Source organism: Hyaena hyaena, unplaced genomic scaffold, assembly GCF_003009895.1.
Source record: "Hyaena hyaena isolate Hyena2069 unplaced genomic scaffold, ASM300989v1 scaffold_8, whole genome shotgun sequence".
NCBI lineage: Eukaryota > Metazoa > Chordata > Mammalia > Carnivora > Hyaenidae > Hyaena > Hyaena hyaena.
The window spans coordinates 2,300,990-2,318,720 of NW_024080640.1; the positions used below are offsets into that span (position 1 = coordinate 2,300,990).

The 17,731-nt window shown below is 37.7% G+C and overlaps 1 protein-coding gene across 4 annotated transcripts in view; it reads right to left on the minus strand.

The window, feature by feature from the left end:
• The window catches only part of TNPO3 (transportin 3), an 84,409-nt gene that overhangs the window by 30,306 nt on the left and 36,372 nt on the right, over positions 1–17,731 (minus strand). For all 4 annotated transcript variants that reach the window (XM_039242867.1, XM_039242876.1, XM_039242886.1 and 1 more), the window contains 6 exons: positions 10,707–10,850; positions 8,236–8,411; positions 7,614–7,752; positions 5,801–5,947; positions 3,117–3,224; positions 1,308–1,399 (listed from right to left, as the gene is read on the minus strand). In XM_039242867.1, the coding sequence (XP_039098798.1) occupies positions 1,308–1,399; positions 3,117–3,224; positions 5,801–5,947; positions 7,614–7,752; positions 8,236–8,411; positions 10,707–10,850 (806 nt within the window). The remainder of the gene's footprint in view (positions 1–1,307; positions 1,400–3,116; positions 3,225–5,800; positions 5,948–7,613; positions 7,753–8,235; positions 8,412–10,706; positions 10,851–17,731) is intronic.

Genomic DNA, 17,731 nt, shown 5'->3' on the forward strand with positions numbered 1-17,731 from the left:
AAGCACCATGAATTTATTTTTTCCCTTTCCTTTTTTCCACTCCCCAACGATACTGGCTGAAATACTTTACTGAGTGGTGGATGCCCCCAAAATGGTAGCATACGATCCAGAAATGAAAGATGTTTAAAATCCAAATAATGTCCTGGATTAAGCAAAAGCACTCCCCGCTGATAAACTAAGTCTACTGAGTCCTTTATATACACTAAAAAATAATCATGCAGTTGGACTGAAAGGTGGGTAAATAAAAAAGAATGTTAAATCTTCTCTCATTTACGCCTTATGTTTCCTTGGGGGGCACTAAGCTAATATTGAGACTCTCTACCCATCCTTTTTTACATCAACACATATCAGTTAGAATATTAGTGATTTTAATATCAGACTATCACTGAAGGTTCCCAAAGATACCAAAACGAGTTTAAGAGTAAACAGTATGGTATGTAATTCAGTACCAGAACTTCTTGATAGAGAAAAACCAACCAACTCTTACCTCCTTGAATATTTGCTGGATTAGAAACAATGTAAGATTTCACTGACTGAACCCTAAAGATCAGCTAAGAAAGAAGCACTATACTCGTCATAAATACATGCCAACCAAGGCTTTGGATAGAGAGCTCGACTGCAGGTATCTGATCACAATACAAGAAAAACCTGATAGATATTAGCCTCAACTTATAAACTCACAGCACGAAGTAAATTCTGCTTTTAGGAATTCATGTTAAAATCATAAATAGAATTTCTATGCTAATCAATTAGAAATCAATTTCTAATTAACTTAAACATTTCCAATGGCAACAACAAAATAACCGCCCCTTAGATTTTGCTACTATTTTAAGGTGACACAGTTGTCTGTCTTGCCTCTCTGAAACTCACAAATCATTCTCTAAGGCAGACAAAAAGGAGAACAATATAGTGAAATATTTGTAAGAATAACTTACTCAAGGCCACAAAATCAGATGAGAGCCAATTGGTGCCTATTCAACTGCTTTTAACCAAGTACCAACAATTTAACAGCCTAACAAATTTTTAATTATACCAACTTTCACAAGGGAGCCTCGGGTGGAAAAATAAATCAACATTCTCTTCCTAGCATCAAAAACAAAACAATTTTAACTCTAGGAAATGTGGTTAAAACATGGATATCAGCAATGCATGCTACTCTGGAATAGACTCTAAAAGTCAGAAGACTAGGCAGCATTATAGAAGAAGTTCTAAGAGAGTTTCCAAACATATACCATATTAGAAAAAAATGGTAATTTTCCTTCCTTTGATATTTAGAGTTCCCAGCAAAAGACTTATGAGACACTCACGGATCAACACTCTTTGCTATAGCAGCCATGATAAAGAGAACCGCTTCTGTCACCTCCCAGGGTGGGTTGCCTTCTTTCAGAGTAGAATATAACTAGAGAAGAAGAGGTGGATTATGGATCCATTAAAAGGAAAACAGAATCGAATTCCAAAACAAACAAAAAAATCCTGTTAGTTAAAATAAATCTAGCCCCTTGTTTCTAAATCTAATTATCTCTCAGAGCCAGGGGAGAATATTATTTTCATTTTTCACATCTTCACTGATCTACAAGTAAATGCTATTTTAATATCTAAAATAAACCCAGTTAGGTCTCCAAGAGTATATCAAGATTATCATCTGCTCCCACAAAATGAATATTATGGAAAAGCAAAACATATTACATGAGTGTCTTTTCCTGATCCTGATAGTAACTGATAAATACATATATACACTTAAAACTGAAATACAATGTAGATTTTTTACATATGTATTGATTTTACATTTCTATTATTTTAAATACTTGTCTGCATCAACACTAGTAGCATAGATTAAATTCCAAAAAAGCAGCTATTCAGAAAAGCATCTATCACAATACTACATCCAAGCAAGGGGAAGAAAAAAGGAAACCAAGCAGAATACTCAGAGATGTTCTAGTCCAGAAATTTCCCAGGGCATATCCATCCATCTGTGGAATGTGACTGGGTGTTATTCTAAATAATATTTCTGAAGTCAAATAACAAATACTTGATAAGCAGGAAAATTAAAGAATTCTCTTGTTGTAGGACTTCACAACGCCTTTAATAAGTATTTCCCAAATTTAATTGAGGATAGTTCGGTGCTTGTTTGTTTCTTTTTTTGTTTTTGCTAAAAAACAACTCATAGGACTGGTGCTCCATAGAAAACATGTTGGACAACACTGATAATTTATGAAAATTTGTAAACTGAGGCCTGAAGAACAAGTAACTTGCTCAGAGCCACAATGCCAATGAGAGAAGTGCTGAATCCTGAACACAGGTCATTTGCCTGTGGTCTAGTGATCTCATTAAATCTGCTTTCTAAGAATCTCCAACCCTTTATAATTAGATCAATAAACACACTTTGCTTAATATAAAGTAAATAGTTTTAATTTTATTAACACTTTCTAAATAAGATTATGCCCCAAATACACAAAATAAAATAAAGGTTAGCTCAATACTGCTGACAAAACATCAAAACTTGTTATTTCAGAGCTTAGAGCATGATCCAGTAATATGAAAACCACCTGAAATTATGCTAATGTTAAGTGATGTGGAATGGTGATGATTGCAACCTTATGAGGGCAAATGTTACTCACTGATTGTCAGGAAAATCACAGGACTATGAATCTTCTACTCTAGTATTGTCAACTCTGGGATGAAACTGCACAGGAATCTAACCGTAAATGTGGGCAAAGGAAATGCCAAATAACTAAGAGTTGCCAGGAGTTGGTACATAATTATCAAATCAGAAAAACTTGCCTACTTTTCCTGGCTAGGTCCAAGTTCCCTATAAATATCTTGGGGCTTTAAGGATTATCTATGATTTTCCATTCCAACTGGACAAGTGGAATAGCTTTCAGTAGCAACAATGATAGAGTAAACCATAACTGAACCATCCATAGTCTGCAATTTGCTTGTAAGATACTAAATAAACAAAGCTACTATATGCCAGGCAGTGTGCTAGGCACCTGCACTATCTACTACCCATTTAGCCATTAAAATCGAAGAAAAAGGTGGAACACTTACAGAAGATACAGAAGTGAACAAAACTAAAGTGATCACTAAAACCACTAAGAATCTCCAAATGGACTTACCTGAGCAAAACACTCCATAGACCCAATCAAGAAAATCAAGTCTTTCACCAGGTCTGATACCCTCATCCGAAACTCTCCAAAATCATCAGTCTCCTCAGGAACACCTTCCTGAAATTTCAAGTCAGATAACGGTTGTTTTAAACTCACTAAGGCTTTCACTAACCTCTAGAAAATCGCAAATAAAGAAAAAGCCATTAAGAAGTTCAGTACCAATGAACAAGAGATAAGTTGCCTAAATCTAAGGGTATTTTACTATACAGGGTATCCTAAACTTTTAGGTATATCAAGACAATACAACCTATCTTTTACCTTTACTATGAGAAACTCTTTTCCTTTTTTTCTCCCCATTTCCAAGTCATACCTTGTTCTGTTATTAGACATATGTAGACTGGTCACAGTGGGAAGTGATCTGGAAGAGGGGGTAATTTAGGAGTTCATAAGTTTATCTAGACAAGGTCCAGTTTTTTAGTACTGAATAAGCCTCTGATGCTTCATGGTTCAAGATTTACCAAAATCAGGTTGCCTGGGTGGCTTAGTCAGTTAAGAATCTGACTCTTGATTTTGGCTCAGGTCATAATCCCAGGGTCGTGGGATCAAGCCCCACGAAGGGCTCCAGGCTGAGTGTGGACCCTGCTTAAGATCCTTTCTCTTACCCTTCTCCCCAGCTGCATGCACTCTCTCTCTGTCTCTCTCAAACAATAAAAAAATATTCACCAAAATAATTATCACAATAACTAAATGCAAAATAGAATTAGACCTTAAGAGTTTTGTGTAGATAGACAGATACTATACTGTAGATGGATACAGTACAGTAAAATATTAATGGCAGAATTTAAATAGGTATACAGATATTCACTGTAAAATTTTCACCTGTGCCAAATATTCGAAATTTTTCATTAAAAAACAGATCATTTATATTTCATGCTTCCAACTATGAGATGGTTAAGGGCATGTATAAGAATCTTTTTCCATGACTATCTGGAAAAAAACTCTAGTACTATTGAGAACTGCTGATCTGGTCCAACCTCCTTGCTTTAAGATGAAGAAATTAAAGTCAAAGAATGAGGAGGAAACAATGGCTTTCACAGATGAGGTAATAAATTATAAAGCACCACAGAAATCACAAAGCACTATATATCCACAAGTATAAGGAATTATGTGCAAGGGAAATGGTGCCAGGGAAATAGAACCGGGAAGCAGGGGATAAGCAAGTAGAGCCAATTAAACCAGAGGTCCTGCTTTTATTTACATATCAGGCTTCCATGTAAGATGTAGTTGAAGATAAGATTCCTCAATTAAAAAACTAACGAGGGGCACCTGGATGGCTCAGTACGTTGGGCATTCGACTTTGTCTCAGGTCACAATCTCACAATGTGTTGAGTCCAAGCCCCACGTCGGGCTCTGTGCTGACAGCTCAGAGCCTGGAGCCTGCTTTGGATTCTGTGTCTTCCTCTCTCTCTGCCCCATCCCACTCGCATTCTGTCTCTTTCTCTCTCTCTCTCAGAAATAAACATACATTAAAAAAATAAATAAAAAAATTAAGGAAGAAAGACTAAGACTAGACTAGGTTATCATTAAGATTCTTGGAGATGCAAAATACATGGCTCAAACAACAATGTTAACACTAAAATAAAGAGAACAAAGACAGTTACAGTTTTCACGTCAGATTTAATTGTAAGCAATGGGAAAAAACTTCTCCAAGTCCTAGGTTAACTAAGGGACAGGAATTAAACCAACTAACCAACCAAAAGCATGAAATAAATACTACTAAGATTAGAAGAAACTAAGCAAAGAAAGGAGGTTATAAGAGTTTTCCAATGGACTATTTTATAGTATTTCTAGTATACATTCTTCTAAGCAAGTAGATTATTTCTATATCTTTAAGTTATAAAATCAGTATAAAGAAAAATGTATATTTTGTGTGTGGGGGAAAGAAATCACATGTGACTCTCCAAATCCTCAAATATTTTACTTTTGTGTTAGTTTTAAGCCAACCACGTGTTATACTATTAAAAATACAGCATAGGGGCACCTGGGTGGCTCAGTCAGTTAAGCGTCTGACTTCGGCTTAGGTCATGATCTCGCAGTTCGTGGGTTCGAGCCCCGTGTCGGGCTCTGTGCGGACAGCCAGCTCAGAGCCTGGAGGCTGTTTCAGATTCTGTGTCTCCCTCTCTCTCTGATCTTCTCCTGCTCATGCTGTGTGTGTGTGTCTTTCTCTCTCTCAGAAATAAATAAAACATTAAAATAAATAAATAAAAATACAGCATATAAAATTTTACATTCTGATTTTTTTCATTTAGCAAACCAACTACTGCTGCTTCAACAGTCATTATATTTAACTTTGCTAATGGCCCATCAAGTTGCTACATCATAATTTATGTAACTCCTCTTATATTGTTGTACATGAGCTCACCATATTTTTATTTTACAGATAATGCTCTGTACATAAAATAGCTGTTCTTTTTTCTTCAAAATTATTTAAGGTAAATTCCCAGGAGAAGGGTTACTAGCTCAGAATTTCTTTCTTTCTATATAAGCCTTATACTCTTCATTATACTGGTATTGATTTCTTTAGTGTAAGTTACAGAGTGACAGAAAACCTGCGGATTCCTTTTTTTAGTTCATTTTCAAATTAGCACTGAAAAGAGGAGGAAATTAAGATTCGTAAGTGGAAGGGCACTTACATGGTCTGGTTCTAGCTGGCAGTGTCGAGCCAAGGCATGGAGCAGTCGCTGAATATAAGCTTTGAAGATTCCATGAATAACTTCATCGTTAGTTTTATACAAATGCTCCCCAAGTCGGTACCAAAAGTTAAAGGAAATTTCTACTACCTGTCAAATTAAATGAGAGAAAAAAACTTATTTGAATCAGAAAAGGAATGGAGTATGAAAACAGTTTTATTGCTAGAGCCTTATAGGAAAGAAGACATACTTTAAAATAATATGAGTAGAACTAGTTAACAAGGCACTTGTTTTCTCCAGCAGATTTATTATTATCCTCCCAAACTATAATCCCATGTTAGGCCCCAAATTCTATTTAGGATGACTGGCTATGCAGTCCCTATTTAGCTGATAACTTCTCAACAGTATAATAGATTCTGAATTTAAAGAAACAGATCCAGAAATGGAAGTCACTTTTGAAACATTTTTTTCTCAAATCTATAATCATTTGCTTTTATCTTTTTTGTTTGGTTTTTTTTGTTAATAGGCTTCATGCCTAGAGCAGAGCCCAATGTGGGGCTTGAACTCATGACCCTGAGATCAAGACCTGAGCTGAGATCAAGATTCCACCACTTAACGAACTAAACCACCCAAGTGTCCCTAAAATCCTTTCATTTTGAGATTAAAACACGTTTTGCCGGAGAAACCATCTGCAAATCCCTGAACATACCAACCTTATGTCATTTTTACTCCTATACTTTCTTGAGTGGGACAGAAAGGGAAGAGTCTGGGACTTTATCCATAGCTCATCTTACTTATGAACTATTTAAAGGAGAGATAACTATTACATAGAGCTGTACTTAACTCCCCAAAATGTTTTGCATTTCATCCAAATTTAGATATCCTCATGAGATCAAGTCAAACAAATAAATTAAAAAAGAAAGGGATGGGAATCACAGCACTACTGTGCTCCTCCCTAAAAGGGGCCTTAACTTTCCTTTTCCCATCAAGGATCCAAAACAGATCTATTTAAAACAATATCCAATTTGCACGTTCTTTCTCACTTCTTATACTATTAAGTGGCAGTAAAATTTCTTGAATAAACAAGATTTTTAAAAATCTAGCCAACTCTTTTAAGAGATAGGGTATTGTAAAGATTTTGGAATGCAGACTTTTAAATCTTTTCAATACCCCCTCCTTTGTTTTTTAGTTTATTTATTTTGAGAGAGAGAGAGAGAAAGAGAGAGCAGGAATGGGAAGGGGCAGAGAGAGGGAGGGAGGGAGAGAATCCCAAGCAGGCTCCACGCTGTCAGTACAGAGCCCAACAGGGGGCTTGATCTCACAAACCACGAGATCATGACCTGAGATAAAACAAAGAGTGAGACACTTAAAAGTGAATCAACTGAGCCACCCAGGCACTCCTCAATCTCTTTCTCGTTCCCACCCACAATTTGGAGAAAAATTTTGGATGTTAAGACTTGTAGATGCAGAGTTAAGATTTTATATGAGTTATATAAAGCTCTAAAAAGAATAACTGGATGTAGAGAGGGGCTCAGTAAAAAGGTACTAGGCTTTCTTTCTAATGAGTTCCTTAAGGGCCCAGAACAGTCAACCCAGCTAACCAGGTAAGAAAACAGAAAAGAATTCAAAGTAGAAACTCAAATATAATTTAAAAAGAAAAAAAACTCCAATACAGAGGAAATTCCCACATCACGTTAATCAAAAATAAGACTACAGTTTCCCACAAATAAAGAGCTGTATGGGTGGCAATGGAGGATAGGTAATATGCAACATACAACTTGGGAGAACAATGGCTTTAGCATAACATAGACGCTACCTCATATTGAGGATGTCCTGCGCAAATAAGCAGCAGTTCCAGAGTTCGTAGGTCCCCAAGACCTTGGCCTGGAGTACAAACAATTTTTTCAAGGAAAGTTTCACATAGTTCAGTGAAAATACGGCAGTAATTCAGAACTCTGTAGATGAAAGAGTAATGAGAGCACCAAGTCAAAAATGTGTATATTATATGTACAAACTCACATAGTTAAATAAACCAAAGGATCCTTACCCTAAGGGACGTGTAGTGATTATTTGCTATGCTGTATCAAAATAGCCACCTTTCTTTATACTTATATATATATACATACATATACACATATATACACATACATATATATACATATATATGTAAATGACTTATAAGTTCAAATTCTTGATTACTAAAACATTTGTACCAAATCCTTATCAAATCACACTTGATATTCCAAAGTTTGCCCCTAATTCTTGAAGCCTTATCCTTTGTGAGGATCCCTTCCATGATTACAGTCTTTCTGCATCCAATTGGCCACTCTAGGTTCAGGTGAGAATACGAGACCATCTTTAGGATGTGGTGTCTTTATTTACACAGTCATTAAGAATCATGAAGGATGGAACCCAGGGCTACTGCCTTAATTACTCACTTGTCTAAATCTTCACGTGCCACAGCCATATGATAGGCAGTCTCCAATGTCAGGACTCCTTGAAAAAGTTGCATGGCTAATGGCAAGTTAGTCTCCACATTCTCAATGGCATAGAGAGCTGAGCAAACACAATCTGAAGCAGCTTCATGTAGGTTGGATGAGGTCTTATCTTGTTGCTGGGAGATAGCAGGAATAGGGAAGTATGAAGTATGATCAATGGGCTGTAATCCAAGTGCTGGCAAAACAATTATACAGCCTGTTTCTGAACATGTACTTTAAATGTACAGCCTAACAGTCACGGCCTTCAATCAAACAATATTCATCAATCTTCCCTGTACTAGTTCTATTTCCCTATATGCCAACCAAATCAGCTTTTTTTTTTTTCTTTACCTCCATCACAGTCATATGACTTCTAAAATTCCATATTTTCCCACCCATACCTGTCCCTCCAAACAGAATCCCATGTGTTCCCTGCCTCCTGTGTTAGTCTATGGAAATCTTTTCCATCTTTTTTTTTTTTCTGATATTCAGGTACTACCTAAAATAAAAGGGTCCAACAAGTCTCAAACACCCATACCTAACACATTATCATACTATTTCAGAATATCAAGGTTCAACGGAGGTTCTTGTAACTTCTGGGGATGAGAGGAGAAGGTAACTTTGAAAGGAGCAAAGATCAGTTATTCAGCCTCTCACTAGCACTGCCGGTATACAAGAAGAGAAAGGCCTTGGAAATCTTGAAGGAAAAGAATATTGAATCTAGAACTCTGTATATAGTTAAACCACCAACCAAGAATGAAAAAAAAGAAAAATGTTTCTCAGGAATGCAAAACTCAAAGTTTTACTTCCCACATATCCTTCTGAGGAAGGTATCTGAGGAGGTTCAAAAAACAATAAATCCAACCCAGAAGCACAGTAAAGAGAGGTTCCAGGATGGCAGCTGGGGAGCAGATCTGAAGAGCAACTGATACAAATTAGAGCAGATCAGAAGAGTCAAAGAGTGAGACCTCTAGGGTTCCTATTCAGGAGAATACATTTGAGGGGATAGATAACTTTAGTAAAGCCATATTAGTTTTCTGTGAATAAAAAAATACAAGGACATTTAGAATCTCCGGAGCTGTACAAGCAAGGTCAGGAGAACATACAGATAAGTGTAAACCATTCATTAGATTATTCTTAGGTTGAGAGGTGGATCCAAAAATATTTATAATTATTACTACATTGTAAAAATCAAATGTTCAAATGTATTTTTTTGTAATGTATATGAAGTACTAGATTTGTGAAAGCTTTTAAAAAAAGAACTATGGGAGAAAAGGCTATATTTATAATAAAGTTGTGGTCTAAATACAAAGCAAACTAAAACATGGCCTGATTTTGAACCACAATGAATATAAGAATAAGATATTTGACCTTGACCCTAAAACCACTCTTCTTTTAAGTGGTGAAGAAGTCCTGACACTGGATCAGTAGAGAAGATGGTATCATCCTGGCACACTACTTAGTTTATTCCTTACCCCACTCTTAATTCCCAGAAGTAACACTGCCTTGAGTTTGAAGTTTCTACACTGTCCTCCTTTCATATGTAATCAATCATATTCATAACAATTTAAACAGTGGGATTTTAATTTTATACTGACTACTCTTCACACAATTTGCTTACATGAGAATCAAAATTACCATTACTGAGGTAAGGGCATCAATAGACATGACTAGCAAAACAATTATTAGCATCCTAACTTTCCTGAGTCTTAGCTCCTGAAGCGAGAATGCAGCATAAATACACTAACAACAATGAAACACAAAAACATCTCTTTAAAGAATATGCCTTCCTTTTCTTTTCACAGTGGGATCAATCCAGTATCATGCTACCATCTTCTAACTAATAGTGCAACCAACATACAACCAGTATACACAGAGCTTCTATACTAATATGACTTCATGGAAGGTGACCATCCAGGAAAATGGGAGTCACTCCCATCTCCAAAGACCTGTTCAGTATTTGCTTGAGATACTGCTATGTTTCTTGTTCTAAAAAGTAGTCTCATTCTACGCTTAGTCTTGTCTACCAAGACAGAGGAAATGTATTAGGAGGCATAATTACTTTCAAAGTTTAAGGAAGACATGCACAAATATATAAAAGACACTTTTTATTCCATTAATCTCAAAAGCTCCAAAACCATCCTACACATACCAAGATGCTTAAGTACATTATCTCAACTGCAAAGATAATAAATCAATGACCTACGTGTAAGACTGCTTTCCTATTATACCTAACTACATTCTATTCTATTCTGAGTATTAATACTACTACCTTAACTTGGTACTTGGTAACAAGGAAAGGGACATGGCTCTTTTCTTACTATACACCTTCCAATCCCTGTGCAGAAATCTGAAAACATGATGTCCCAGAAGGTTAGTTACTACTATGACTATGTGGTAGAAATACTTTCATAAACAAAGCCATTCCTTACCAAAACCTCAAAAAGGAGTGCTAGTAACTTATTGTTAGCCATGAAGTTACTGTCCAAAACTCCTAAATTAAACCAACTTCCCAAACAGCGAAAGACCTTCATAAGCATCTTCTCATCTGTTCCTGCTTTTTCTACACAGGTCATCTGAAAAGAAGGAAAAAAAAGTTAAATAATGCCTAATTTTATATTTAAATCATTAGTACAATCTCCTTACAGGTGTAATAATGAGAAGGATAATAACAACAGCTAATAGTTAAAAGTGCTTTTTCTAAGTGTCAGATGCTGCTCTAAACACTCTTAATTCATTTAATCCCCACTAAAGCTACAGGTAGGTACTATTATCTCCACTTTCTCAAATGGGAAACTGAGATAGATTACAGACTTGCCTCAAAACAGTTATGTCTCAGAAATAACTGTTTCTTAGATCCTGCTTCTACATTAATGTAATCTCATTAAAAAAAATTGTCTATAAGGGTGACTGGGTGGCTCAGTCGATTAAGTGTCTGACTCTTGATCTCAGCTCAGGTCATGATGCACTGACAGTGTGGAGACTGCTTGGTTTCTCTCTCCCTTTTTCTCTGCCCCTCTCCTCTGCCCATGCATGCTCTTTTTCTCAAAATAAGCATTTTTTTAAAAAATGTCTTTAAAGTAATACTTATCTACACAGTTGATTTTATAGAATAAAAATAAGCTAGCCTTACTACTGTATATCCCCACATGAAAAGCTAATGTGCCGTTCCACATAAAGTGACACTACTATAAATACAATAGGTTGATAAAAGAGATAAAATGAAGTCAGACTAAAACGCACCACTGACTCTCTTTGCAAACTGTTTTGTGATGTATATTTTTTCCAAAGTTAAGTGTAATGCAACTTTTCTGTATTAAAAAAATGCTTAAAAATAACTTTTACATGTAATGGGTTAGAAACATAATTGCCATGGGGTTTGGGAGGAAGGTGGTAGGGTACAGAATCCCACAGTGGTATATATGTTGACTCCTGTACTTCTAGGTAGCCACGGCCCCTCCATGTTTGCAGTATCATCAGGCAATTTTAATTACATACTTCTCAATTAGTTAGAATTGTACTAAACTGAATTGAAATCAAAGAAGAAAAGCAGAAATGATTCATGTAAGTTCACTGCAACCACACACAAACTTGAATCTATGAAGCTCTTAATGTAAAATCATTACAGAACTGTTTGGCCTTTATACTTCCTGAATGACATTTCAATTTACTAAGACAGGATGTTTACAAATGGAATGTATAGAATGACTATACATTCTGACTTCTAACTCAAACTTAACAGAATTTTCGAAAAACCCTACATCTAAATTTAGTTATTTTGAAGGGAAAGAATTCTGCTAATTAAATCACACACTTCACATCACACTAAAGCTTCAGAACTAAGTTACCCTGGATTCCTCTTTAAGAACTATATTATTATTATTTTTTTTTTTTTACAAATAGTTTATTGTCAAATTAGTTTCCACATAACACTCAGTGCTCATCCCCACAAATGTCCTCCTCCATGCCCATCCCCCCCTTCCCCCCATATCCATCAGTCCTCAGTTTTTGTCAGCATTCAAGACTCTCTCATGGTTTGCCTCTCTCCCTTTCCCCCACCATTTCCGCCCTTCTTCTCCCCCTTGCTCCTCCGTCAAGTTCCTCCTAATCCTCCTATACGTGCAAACATATGATATTTGTCCTTCTCTGCCTGACTTATTTCGCTCAGCATCACACCCTCAAGGTCCATCCACGTTGCTACACATGGCCAGATTTCATTGTTTCTCATTGCCATGTAGTATTCCATGGTATAGATAAACCACATCTTCTTGATCCATTCATCTGTTGATGGACACTTAGGCTCTTTCCATGTTTTAGCTACTGTGGAGAGTGCTGCTATGAACATTGGGGTACATGTGCTCCTATGCCTCAGCATTTCTGTATCCCTTGGGTAAATTCCTAGCAGTGCTATTGCTGGGTCATAGGGGAGTTCTATTGTTAGTTTCCTGAGGAACCTCCACACTGTTTTCCAGAGGGGCTGTACCAGTTTACATTCCCACCAACAGTGTAGGAGGGTGCCCGTTTCTCCACATCCTCGCCAGCATCTAGAGTTCTCTGATTTGCTCATTTTAGCCACTCTGACTGGCGTGAGGTGGTATCTCAGTGTGGTTTTGATTTGTATTTCCCTGATGAGGAGGGATGCTGAGCATCGTTTCATGTGTCTGTTGGCCATCTGGATGTCCTCTTTGGAGAAGTGTCTGTTCATGTCTTCTGCCCATTTCTTCACTGGGTTGTTTGTTTTTCGGGCGTGTAGTTTGGTGAGTTCCTTATAGATTCTGGATATTAACCCTTTATCTGATATGTCATTTGCAACTATCTTTTCCCATTCCGTTGGTTGCCTATTAATTTTCTGGGTTGTTTCCTTGGCTGTGCAGAAGCTTTTAATCTTGATGAGGTCCCAACAGTTTATTTTTGCTCTTGATTCCCTTGCTTTTGGGGATGTGTCAAGTAAGAGGTTGCTGCGGTGGAGGTCAAGGAGGTTGTTTCCTGCTTTCTCCTCTAGGGTGTTGATAGTTTCCTGTCTCACGTTCAGGTCCTTTATCCATTTTGAGTTGATTTTTGTGCATGGTGTGAGAAAATGATCTAGTTTCATTCTTCTGCATGTTGCTGTCCAATTCTCCCAACACCATCTGTTAAAAAGGCTGTCTTTTTTCCGTTGGATATTCTTTCCTGCTTTGTCAAAGATCAGTTGGCTGTATACTTTTGGGTCCACTTCTGAGTTCTCAATTCTGTTCCATTGGTCTATGTGTCTGTTTTTGTGCCAATACCATACTGTCTTGATGAAGACAGCTTTGTAGTAGAGGCTAAAGTCTGGGATGGTGATACCTCCCGCTTTGGTTTTATTTTTCAGTGTTACTTTGGCTATTTGGGGTTTAAGAACTATATTATTAAAAACTGTCTAAACTGTCTCTGGAGAAAAAAAGCAAAAGAATACAGAACTCTGTCTCCCAAAGCAAAGCCTCAAAAGCTGAAAGATAAATGCCAGGAGAGTTCACCACTAAAAATACAGCAGATCTTAGGTTAATAAAATAAAGCATAAATGAAGGGAGAAAAATTTATTAAAGGACAGGCTCAGTTCAACTATATGAGCAAAAAGAATAATTTCTGAAACTTTTAAAAGTTCAACACAATGTTTAGGAATGGCTCCATCCAAATAGAAGTCAAAAGTATAATACTAACAAAATGAGATGGAAGAGAATAAGAGAACGTGGGGGAAACCATGAAAAAGGTTTTTTTGTTTTTTTAATGTTTTATTTATTTCTGAGAGAGAGAGAGAGAGAGAGAGAGGGAGGGAGAGAGCGAGCACGTGCGAGCAGGGGAGGGTCAGAGAGAGAGGGAGACCAGGATCTGAAGCAGGCTCCAGGCTCTGAGCTGTCAGCACAGAGCCCAACACAGGGCTCGCACCCACGAACCGTGAGATCATGACTTGAGCTGAAGTTGGAAGCTTAACCGAATGAGCCACCCAGGCACCGCGAAAAAGGTTTTAAGAGATCTTTGATACCTGGTATTACAGCCAGCCAATTTTTCCTGGCCAATTCTGGACTAATTTCATTTTCTGGATTCTGTAACATGACAAGCTACGTGACAGAATTATAGACCTTATTAAGTTTATTAAATACCACAGGGAAAATTTTTTTTCAGATTTCATCACAACAAATCAAACTATTGCCTGTTGTCAATGATGAGGAAGTGTTAAGTCAAGCATACTGCTGGAGAATCCAAGCAGCTGCTGCACTTGACCCCTGGGCCAATAATGATGACTGTAAGGACTGCAGTGTCGACTGGATTCTTTTGACTTCACTTAAGCGCTTACAAAAAGAAAATGACAGGGGTGTCTGGGTGGCTCAGTCAGTTAAGCATCCAACTCCAGCTCAGGTCATGATCTCACAGCTCATCGGTCTGAGACCCAAGTCAGGTTCCCTGCTGTCAGCGTGGAGCCTGTTTGGGATCCTGTCTCCCCACTCTCTTCTGCCCGCCCTTGGTTCTCTCTCTCTCCCTCTCAAAAATAAACTTTAAGGAAAAAAAAAAAAGAAAATGACCACCTCAGACCCCTTAACTCAATTTAAGTCACAGTTTGAGAAACAAAGCTTCCACCACCACTCTAAATGAGGCCCCTATTTTTTATAGCTACAGGGCTAATATTTATACACAAAATCATGTGGCTTGCTGAATTACAAACAACAGCTGAATTCAAAATCTCATGAAACTTCTCATGTGGAAGTTAGGAAACTGTAAAGCATGGGATTCTGAAACTTGGAACGGAGACATATTGTTGAACCTTAATGAAATAATCTTGAACTCCCAGATCAGTGCATCTCCCATACTAGTATTAGTAGTCTGCCTTCAGCTTCAAAGCCCTGTAATAACCTCATCTAAGATAGGTGCTTTCAAAGGGATGCCTATTCTCTTTAAGATCTACCACAACCATTTCCTATGCCTCCCATAACTATGGCCAAATCTTAGGGATAAGTATACACAAGAGGAAATAACAAGAGAACTCTATAACTTTGCTACTATGTATATGAAGAAACCTAGGGAACATTTGTGGGAGTGATTCTAAGGGTGTTAGACCAAGGGAGGCTGGAATATACCACTAAACTGGACCAAACTCATTGATATGAATGTACTTCCTAGAGATTATAGATTTAATGAGTATATGGCACCTCTGAGAAGTACAAAAGGAAAATCATAGAACAAGTATCTAGGATTTGGGAGTAAATCTGTATCTTGTTCTGCAGGTAATCATTCTTTTGTGAAACAAGTTTCTGGCTTGTTACTGAGCCTTGGCAGAGATTAAACATATGGCCTGAGGTTCCTATCATGAACTGAGTATTGTCTGAATTACCTAAACATTAAGGTTGGGCATGCATAACAGTAATCTGTTATGTAATCAAATAGTAATGGAATATAAGAGACGGAGTTCGAAAGGGTGTAAGAAAGTTGCATGAGCAGGTAGGTCAGATTCCTCTGACACCAACTCTTCTTACACTGACTCATCTCCCTCAATCCATGTCTGTTGTTTCCTGCCTCCAGGGATGCTCCTTACAACTAGATAACTAAAGAAGAAAACTCAGCTTGGATTACAGAATGATCTGTACAACATGCTGGTACCAACTAAAGGTGGACAACTGCAAAATTACAGGCCCACATGGCAGCTTTAGTGAAGGACAGTGAGTGGTTGAAGAAAAATTCTAATGGGCACAACTTCGAGCAATATAACTCACTGTTCACCACATACAAAGTAAGAAATGAACGAAAATATGGATCCACATTTATTGACGGACAATTTTCAGTGCTTTGGATGATCAGGAATTTGGAAGAAGCATAAGCAGAAGATAGACGACAAGAAGTCTGAGGTAGAAGTATACATGAATGGTATACAAATAGTCACAGACTGTGTGGAGTGATTTCTGTCCTATGTGAATACCCACCAAAGGGCATCTACTACAGAGGAATCTTTCAGTGAGAGATAGACAAAATGACAAACTCTATAATATCAACCTCTTTCCCCAGCCACCCAGTCCTTACTCAATGGCTTCATAAACCAAAGTGGCCACAGTGGCAGGGATGGAGGCTACTGAAGAATCAACATGGACTTCCACTAAGTTAAAACAACTGATGAGAGGGGCGCCTGGGTGGCTCAGTCAGTTAAGCATATGACTTCGGCTCAGGTCAGATCTCCTAGTTGGTGGGTTCGAGCCCCACATCAGGCTCTGTGTTGACTTTGACAGCTCAGAGCCTAGAGCCTGTTTCAGATTCTGTGTCTCCCTCTCTCTCTGTCCCTCCCCCACTCATGCTCGGTCTCTCTGTCTCAAAAATAAACTATAAAAAAAAATTAAAAAAAAAAAAAACTCAACTGATGAGTATCAAACCTGCTAATAGCAGAAACCAACACTGAGTCCCTAAAATGGCACCATCAGCCATGGGAACCAGATTGATTGATTACATTGTACTTCTATCACAAAGGAAGCAGAGATTTGTCTAGAAAGACAAGACTCATAGGAAGAAAGGAAGGGACTCATATTCTAGGTATGGATATGCCTTCCCTGCTTGTAATGCTTCTGTCAGCAACGTATCATTTATGGACTCACAGAATGCCATATCCTACCATCATGGCATCCTAGTTAATCAAGGAATTCATATCAGGGTAAAGGAAGTACAGTAAAGAGCAACTCTGAGCTCTGTTGGTTTTGAGATCTTGGTTCCCAAGGAAAGAATGCTTTCACCAAGAAAACACAAACATGGCTCCAATAAATTGGAATAAGTCTACCATCTGGATAATTTGGGCTTCTTATGCCACTGAACCAATAGGGGAGAAAAAAAAGGCAGGGGGTAAATCTGCAGACTGGAGTGACTGATCCCAATAACCAAGGAAAAACTGAGTTCCTTCTATAAGATGGAAGCAAGGGATTCTTGGTCTGGAACCCAGAGAATTTTCTAGAGAGTTTCTTAGTACTTCCAGGCTCAATAGTAAGGATTAATGCGAAACTACAGAAGCAACAACCAAAAACAGGATTACTGACAGCTCAGATTTTTCGGGAATGAAGGTTTGGGTCACTTCATGGAGCAAAGAACCCCAACCAGCTGAGGTTCTCGTCAAAGCAGGTGTCTTAGTCCATTCAGGCTGCTATAACAAAATACCACAGAATGGGTGGCTTATAAACAACAGAAATTTATTTTTCACAGATTTAGAGGCTGGAAAGTTCAAGATCAAGACCCCCCAGATACAGTATCTGGTGAGGACTGCCTTTCTCTTTCATAAACAACAGTCTTTCTGTGTTTTTACAGGACATAAGAGGAAATGGAGCTTTCTGAGGTCTCTTTTCTAGGGGCACTAATCCCATTCATGAAGGCCCTACCTCCTAAAATTACTGGGCACTAAGTTTCAACATATAAATTGGGGGGTAGTGGTGAAGAGGGGAGACACACACACACACACACACACACATACACACAA